Source organism: Silene latifolia, chromosome X (genome assembly GCF_048544455.1).
Source record: "Silene latifolia isolate original U9 population chromosome X, ASM4854445v1, whole genome shotgun sequence".
Classification (NCBI taxonomy): Eukaryota; Viridiplantae; Streptophyta; class Magnoliopsida; order Caryophyllales; family Caryophyllaceae; genus Silene; species Silene latifolia.
The window spans coordinates 310718363-310726442 of NC_133537.1; the positions used below are offsets into that span (position 1 = coordinate 310718363).

General features: G+C 35.7%; 2 protein-coding genes across 2 annotated transcripts; one reads left to right on the forward strand and one right to left on the reverse strand.

The window, feature by feature from the left end:
- The first annotated feature begins 213 nt into the window (after positions 1-213).
- LOC141617458 (uncharacterized) lies at positions 214-3394 on the forward strand. Its single transcript, XM_074434656.1, has 3 exons — positions 214-644; positions 2066-2729; positions 2863-3394. The coding sequence occupies exons 1-3, from the start codon at positions 336-338 to the stop codon at positions 3126-3128; spliced, it is 1239 nt and encodes a 412-aa protein (XP_074290757.1). The 5' UTR covers positions 214-335; the 3' UTR covers positions 3129-3394.
- A 634-nt stretch (positions 3395-4028) lies between these two features.
- Positions 4029-6331, reverse strand: LOC141617459 (autophagy-related protein 8C-like). Its single transcript, XM_074434657.1, has 6 exons — positions 6235-6331; positions 6056-6119; positions 5268-5323; positions 5108-5160; positions 4414-4532; positions 4029-4316 (listed from the first exon to the last, which is right to left on the reverse strand). Exons 2-6 carry the CDS (start codon positions 6090-6092, stop codon positions 4222-4224), a joined length of 360 nt encoding a protein of 119 aa, XP_074290758.1. The 5' UTR covers positions 6093-6119; positions 6235-6331; the 3' UTR covers positions 4029-4221.
- Positions 6332-8080: the final 1749 nt, after the last annotated feature.

The window sequence follows — 8080 nt, forward strand, 5'->3', positions numbered from 1 at the left end:
GTCCGTCTTTAATGAGACGGATTGTAGTCCGAACTATGACAATTTTGTAAGCTTTAAAATAGCGAGAAGAAAGAAAAAAGCGCGTTAAAAAAAATACGGAGTAAAAAAGCAAAGCAAAAGCCAAAAACCATGTGACATTGCGTATGCATGCATGACAAACCAAAACACACACACACACACAACTCAATCATAAAATCTCCCAAATCTCTCTCTGTCTCTCCTTATTTTAGCAACATTCTTAAAAAATCCCAGCTCAAACCTCATAAAAACCCCTCAAACTCAAACTAATTAATTAACTAATCAACCCCCATTTCCCCAATTCTCAATTAATTAACATGTTAACCATCAGCAGCAGCGAGGGAGGCGGAGACGTAGATGGAAGCGAGGAATTGTTAAAGAAGGGACCGTGGACGGCAGCGGAGGATGCTGTGCTGGTGGAATACGTGAGGAAACACGGAGAAGGGAATTGGAACGCGGTGCAAAGGAATACGGGGTTAAGGCGGTGTGGTAAGAGTTGTAGGTTAAGATGGGCTAATCATTTGAGGCCTAATTTGAAGAAAGGTCCGTTTTCAGTTGATGAACAACGTCTTATTATTCATCTTCACTCTAAGCTTGGCAATAAGTGGGCTCGCATTTCTCAACATGTATTTTTCTTCTTCTTCTCCTTAATTTGATTTTTTATTGTTTTGTTTATTCATTTGATTTTCCTCTGTTTTTTCTTCATGTTTTTTTTAATGGTTTTTGGTTAATTTTATTGTTATGAATTTGAGTTTTTGTTGAAATGTGAAAATGGGTTTTGGGATGTTTTATCAGAGTTTGTGCCTCCATTTTTTATTGTTTTGTTTACTTGATTTTCCTCTGCTTTTTCTTCATGTTTTTTAATGGTTTTTAGTTAATGTTATTGGTCTGAATTTGGGTTGGTTTTTTGTTGAAATGTTTTTTTTTTTTTTAAATAAATGCACTTAATTGCATCACAATATAAATTATAGAAGAGGGGAGATTCGAATATGGGCCACAATACTTCAGCCTTACCACTACACTTAATTTTTTTTAAGACATCTTCGGTTTTTGAATGTTTTATCAAAGTTTGTGCCTCCATTTTTTATTAGTCCAGGTAATTTAATGGATTTGTTTTATTTTACTTTTCATATAATAATACCCTATAGTTCTACATTAAATTATCCCGGCTTCGATTTTGGTCAATAGCCCTCCCTAAAAAAAAATTAGACAACTTTTGATTGTGATAGATGAAGTATCTAATAAGATCGTTATGTAATAATATAGGCGGTCTATAATACTTGTACGTCTCATTTATTATAAATTCGGTTTATATTGACCACGGTTGTAGATGAGAAGTATTGTATATACCATGTTACATGTTTTTATATGGGGATTATTACGGTAATTTCTTTCCTAGGGGGGAATTCTCTAGTTGAAATATGTGTAGAAATTAATGATCAGTTCAATGTGTGTGAGTCTATTAGTGGAAATGTACAAAATAACGCGCGCACGGTATAGAACATAGGCAAAATAGTTTAGATTGTTGTGTAGGATTTTGCAGACATCCTTCTGACAAATTTTCTGCACGCACTGTATTTGGCGCATATTCACATCTGTATACTATTCCTGTTGTTGGTGTACTGAGATTTTAGTGCACTACTTTGTGGGAATATCCTTACATTTTTGTTATTTTTGTCTCTGTAAATTCTACTACTTGAGTATTGGCACGTTTTTCCGTCTTTTGTTACCTTGACATCTAAATTGTGGTCCTTCTAATGCTAATTACCATCTTTTCCATGTCTATGCCTTAAGAAGGCATAGTAACACACTAACACCAAAGAGGAAACGTATTACATCACTTATTTATGTGAGAGCGTTATTTTAATAGCTTGATCCTCAAGGTGATTTACATTTCTCAAGTTGTGCATAGTTTCGAAGTTGGGACATGTATAATTGTATATTACAACTAATATACATATAGTGACGCTCACATATTTTTTGAAAATAAGATGACATTTATATAATTAACGTCTTAATTTATGTTTTCTTTGTGAGATTTGAGCAGTTACCAGGGAGAACCGACAATGAAATCAAAAACTTTTGGAACACAAGGGTGAAGAGAAGACTACGACAAGGCCTATCGTTATACCCGAATCAAAACCATTCAAATCCAACCGAGTCAACAAAAAGCCCACCACATCAACCACTGGCACCACCTCATTCTTCCTACAAACAAACATCAAATAGCAACAATAACACACTTTCCCTCTTCAACCCTGTTTCAGTACCCTCTTCATTTTTCTCCTTACATCCTCCTACTCCATTTCTGGCTCCTCAGTTCTTGAGGGGCTGCCCGAGTACATTTTTGGGTTGTCCTTATCCCTCGCCATCACAAATGGGTGTATTCCAGCTTAGGCCAGGTGGGTTTGGATTTGATTCAGGTCAAGTACCTCCAGTCCGTTTTGATTCCGAAGGTTTCAATTTTGATAACCTCGGTAACTTTGAGCTCCCTTCAAACCAAAATGTGACCAGTGACGAGGAGATGGTAGTATTGGTAGATAAAGTGAAAGTTGATATTGATAATCCAAATGTGGGTCGGACCAAAAGCGGGTTATTGGACGACTTGCTGCAAGAAGCGCAAATCAAAGTGGCAAATCGCGGAGTAAAGAGGGAGAGAAATGATTGTGGGCTTCAGTGGGACGTTTCAGCCTCTGATACTTCTTGCACCGGTAAGAACCAACTATGTGATCATCATAGGCTTATTGCATTCACGCACATTTCAAGTCATTTATATATATACGATCTATATATTGATTCATTTGTGCGGAGTATTAGTCATTTATATACGATCTATTAACACAGGAATGAAATCCGAGAAGCCAGAGGACAAGCGATTGAACTTTGGAAAGGAAGTGTTACCAGACATTCTTGACCTTATCCCGACGCAAGTTGAGTCTCCTGAAAGTTGCCATGGTGGTGGCGAAAATCCAGTTGTTAGTATAGATGATCAGATACAACAGGGTGCTCAGCCGCCTCTACCTGTTTTGAGTACCTCCGATTATGAAGATGATGGTGACGATTGGAATCCAAGCTGCTATACGTGGGATAACTTGCCCACTATCTGCTAATGTTATTATGTTACACATTATTAGACCATCGTATAATTTAAGGTTTAATCTTAATTGTGAAATCAGCTCTCGCTGCCTGAACTCGACCTTCGCAAATACCACCTCAAGATGTTGTCGTACTAATCTTCTCTCAGTCCCCACTCAGATTTATTATCTTATACATGAAATCGTAATTTATTTAGAAAGAGGTTACAGATGCTAATTTAATTCTACTCTGTCTGAATCATTTACTTACTTTAAGGTTTATTTTATTTTCGTAAATAAAATTGAAAAGAATGAGGTAAATATTTGATAAGAGGTTGGTTTGTCTTGTTTTGGTGGGGGTCTGAATTTACATTTTTTGGGTGAAGCTTCCTGAGCAAAATAAGTCGTTTAGATCGCCACAGATTAGGTCAATTTCGATCAAGTTCAATGAACAAGCCTCCAAATAAACTTGTAAACCGTACTTCCAACATTGAGTGACTGACAAACATTAACAAAAACAAATTATTTCGCAAATAAAACGATACTTCTATTTGCTTTACGAAATCATCATACAATGGTAAGGACTAAGGAGGCTGCTTTACGAAATCAACCGCTAAGGAGCATGCTTCTCTATTTGTTTAAGACTTGAGCCGCCATCGATCAACAAGGAGAACCTTGTATTAGAACTCCCTTAGGGATGGGATAGGTTAGCCAAGAATCTAAGATCAGCAGAGACTCAACTTTGAGTCTCTCCACACCAATTAACAGTGTGCTTTCCCTAACCCAGCTCAGTTGTATGTAGAGAGTAAATATAAAAGAGAAATCTAAATTGGCTTACATGCCTCCCAACATATGTATGGAAATCGAGTAACGGGATAAGAATGAAGGTGGTGAGTACCCAAATAAACATGTTAAGGAATGGCACTGAACAGGAAATAAAATAAAACAATTATTATAGACGTGACAATTTAACATCCACAAAGTCAAACAAATAACGTGACAACTTCTGAAAACAAGCATACGAGGAACCGGTGGCACTAACCACATTCTTGATTGATAACTAGCGTAGATAATATACAACTTTGGTCTATTTCTCATAGAGTTTATTTACAGGACCCCAGCAGAACACTTAAAGGAACCCGAAGGTATTCTCACCGCTGTAGGTCATGTAGAGAAATCCATCTTCATCTTTGTGCTCCTCATAAATGGCTGACATCATAGCAGCTGGAGTACAAAATAGAAGCATATCATAAACAAGATACGAGTAGAGAATGAAGGTGAGGGTGAATTGGTTGCTAAATGTAAGTCTTAGGGTGCTTACCTGTAGGTGGTAGAATGTTCTTCACAAAAATGAATATGGCCTTTTCGGCACTGAGCTTTATCCTCTTCCTAACCACATAGACAAACTGGCCGACACTTAGGTCGGCAGGAACCAGGTACCTACAAGGACAACAAGGTGTCAGAAGAGATTCAACTTCGCATGGCTCTCCTTGGTCCAAGACAATTGGACCGAGCTCAAGGAACCAAATATTCTCTCCTTGTCCAGATGGATTATATACTAAATTTTTCCCGCTTATTAAATTATCCAGGAACAGAATAGAAGTTGGGAGACGAACTCTCAAAGGGTCATCGACTCATCCCTATACCCTCACAGTGAAACAACAAATATAACAAACTCAAATGCTGCAAAGATAACAGAGATGCACTTGGATGATATAAGGAACACTAATTCTAAACATCTCACCCGTCCAGTCGCCCCCCTGAAGTCCTGAACAACAGCGAAAACGTTCTCACAACAGATACAGAAAGTAGTCTCGGGCTTAAAGCAGCTAAGCATTTTAAACTATAAAGACTAGCAATATCCCACTAACGCTGCTACAGAGAAAAGGTAAACAATTCAGGATGCATAGCTATAGAAGCTACATACAAGTATTGCGAACACAGTTACAGAAACACAGCATACTAGCAAAGCAATTAAGCCATTAATGGAATTACAATGAGAATATTGTACTCACTTCTTCTTGTCAATATCGGGGATGTCACTTTTTTCAGCCTTCTCCACAATAACCTAAACAAAACCCTCAAATAAGTTTAAGAGGGACACACAAGTATTGAGAAAAAATCACCATTCAATTCAATTAAAAAAGAGACAAGGTATAAGAGAAAATATCATACAGGGATTCTGTCTGGGTACTTCTCCCTTATGCGGGCAGCTTCCGCCTGCCTGCGTTCTGTCGTGCAAAAGAATCAAAAATATTAGTCACACCCATAATAAATAAACTGAAGAAAATAAAGTCAACTATTTTGGATCATAATGTACAGGAATCAGTTTACTAGAGCAAATTTATGATAATCCATATTAGCACAAAGCATGAGCATAACATGAAGTGTCAATCGTGTTATACATGCTTATGTAAAACAGCATTATCATACAGAGCGTTGTAGTATTGAATCACGGAGCATACACAATAAGCAAGACGAAACACCTCAAAGCCATAATGAAAAAAATGTATTGCTATCAATTAAAAAAATGATTTTTATACAAATGAAACAAAAATAAAGAATTTCATTCAGCAATTCTACCTGAAATTCAGCCCACTACAAGTCCGAGTAAAAGAAACGAACACATATAACATGATCCTTATTCGCCTTTTTACTCTCACCGTCTCAATCATTTGTTTAAACTTCAATTCAATTACCATAACAAAGAATTAAAAAAAAAATCGAAACAAGTGACAACTATTCCTGTCTACACAAGTTGGCCATAGATTTCGGGCTCAAACAAAAACAAAACACCATAATCAAATGCAATCCAATAACAAAAAGATGTTCTCCCCAATATTACAAAATAAAGTTTTCAACTTGAATGGAATTAAGCAACAGATTCATTAATTCAATCGATCATTACTTTAATTATTCAAACTAAAACACTACAAAAATAGAAGTGAAGAGAAGTTAATTACCAAGAGGATGTTGCAGCTTGAAGGAACTCTTGGCCATATCGATAAAATTCAGAATTCAATCAAACTACAAATTAAATCAAAATTGATAGAATTAGGGTTGTACAGAAGTTGATAAACAGAGAATCAAATCAAAATCGGAAAATAAGAGAAGAAATTGATCGGAAAAATGATTGACTTACGAGATGAAGGGGGGAAGAACAAGAAAGGATGAGAGAATTAGGGATTTGGAGAAAAGGGTATAATTATTATTCAACTTATAGTAGTCTAGAGTCCGTGACACTCAAGAAAACTTGACCAACCGAAGAAAGAGTCCTTCACCTTTTACACTTTTTGTGTTTGGGCTGTTTTTCTGAGTAAGTGTTGATTGGGCTTTTCGTTGATACCCAGTTGTTAAAGGTATTACGAATCGTCCACAAATTTTAATGAACTTCCCAAATTATATCTCTTGTCCCAAATATTGCAGTTCAACTATCGAACAACAAATTAAAACTAACTATAATATCGAATACAAATTGTGAGATTAATATTGTCACTTGGAAAATTGGGACACTTATGATTTGTGTAAGTAGGGATGTCAATTTCACCCGTATCCGATCGAAATCCGATCCATCCGATCCTAAAAGACGGATGAAAACCCGACTTAAATGGATGATGAATGGATGACGGGTGACGGATGGGTTGGATGAAGAAATTTCACCCGCCATCCATCCATCACCCGATTTTATTACTTTTTATTTAATGTTTTTTTACATATAACACATTATTATGATATAAGATATTCATTTTTTTCATATTTTCATACTCTCAATATAAATATTTTGTTAACCTACCCACTAGAAAGTTAAACTAAAATAATAATCTAACTTTATTTTTATAGAGAATAAAAAATCATCATTTTTTTTAACTTGAAACATATAAATACACAACACCCATTTATCACCCGATCCACCCTTTTCATCCATGGATGATGGATGGATGGATGGATGATGGATGATATGTTTCACGGATGACGGACGGGTTGGATGAGATTTTAAAAGGACGGATGGATGACGGATGAGGCTCCACCCAACCCGAACCCGAACCATTGACATCCCTATGTGTAAGAGACTCTACTCACATTAGTATCAAGTCCTTTAGGGCTTAACTTAAGTGAGACCAAAATGAGCCCAAAGATCGACAGGTAGGTCGGACCATTGCAGATGGTGTGGAGCAGACCTGGCAAAAGTGGCCCGGAGATTCACCTATGACTCGAATTGACCCGAATGTTTATTATTGCATGTAGTCTATTATCCCTAAATAACTTGATAATAAAAGACCCGGAAATCACTTGAATTACTAGTTTTAAACCCGTGCAAAAAATGCACGGGTCGTAATAATAAACGCTATTATTGCATACAGGAGCATATATAGAATCGTATAAGTGAGCGTGATTAAAAATGTTCAATATTGTGACAAATATGATAGTTGATATACTAATAATTTAAAACATATATTTCAAAATATAATACACATTAAATTGTTATGTCGTAATGTCACGAAATTTTAGTGGATTTATATATTAAACGAAATAATAAGCATATATAGATTAGATAAATCTCATAATATAAATTGGGTTACATATCAATTTTTCAAGAACGGGCCGATCTGACAGAGGTTTCATGATCTGAAAAAATAATAGAACACTCGCCCCGTAACATAATACAATTTAAAACCATACCCATTTTACCCCATATGAATTATCCCACAACAATCTCTATCTCTATCCCTCTCCATATTATTATTAGATGTACACTTTTACTCCTCTCGTAATTTATAAACGATTTTATCGTCATAAATAAACAATGTTTTATTTACAAAAATAAAAATAAAGAAATGACTAAAATGGATAAAAATTGAATTTTTAGTTGTTGACAATGAAAATGTGTCAACGTAGACTTGACTTTCGCTAACTCGGTCAATGATTTATTAGATCTAGAAATCTTATTATGGGCTAAAAAAACTTAAATAAAAATAGCAACCCAAGAC

Excerpts from the sequence above, each read along its gene's own strand:
- LOC141617458 (XM_074434656.1), top strand. The coding sequence starts at position 336 with ATGTTAACCATCAGCAGCAGCGAGGGAGGCGGAGACGTAGATGGAAGC. Across the intron at positions 645-2,065 it reads GGGCTCGCATTTCTCAACAT|TTACCAGGGAGAACCGACAA; the intron begins GTATTTTTCTTC and ends AGATTTGAGCAG. Across the intron at positions 2,730-2,862 it reads CTCTGATACTTCTTGCACCG|GAATGAAATCCGAGAAGCCA; the intron begins GTAAGAACCAAC and ends CTATTAACACAG.
- LOC141617459 (XM_074434657.1), bottom strand. The coding sequence starts at position 6,092 with ATGGCCAAGAGTTCCTTCAAGCTGCAACATCCTCTTG. Across the intron at positions 5,161-5,267 it reads AGTACCCAGACAGAATCCCT|GTTATTGTGGAGAAGGCTGA; the intron begins GTATGATATTTT and ends GGTTTTGTTTAG. Across the intron at positions 4,317-4,413 it reads GAACATTCTACCACCTACAG|CTGCTATGATGTCAGCCATT; the intron begins GTAAGCACCCTA and ends TTTGTACTCCAG.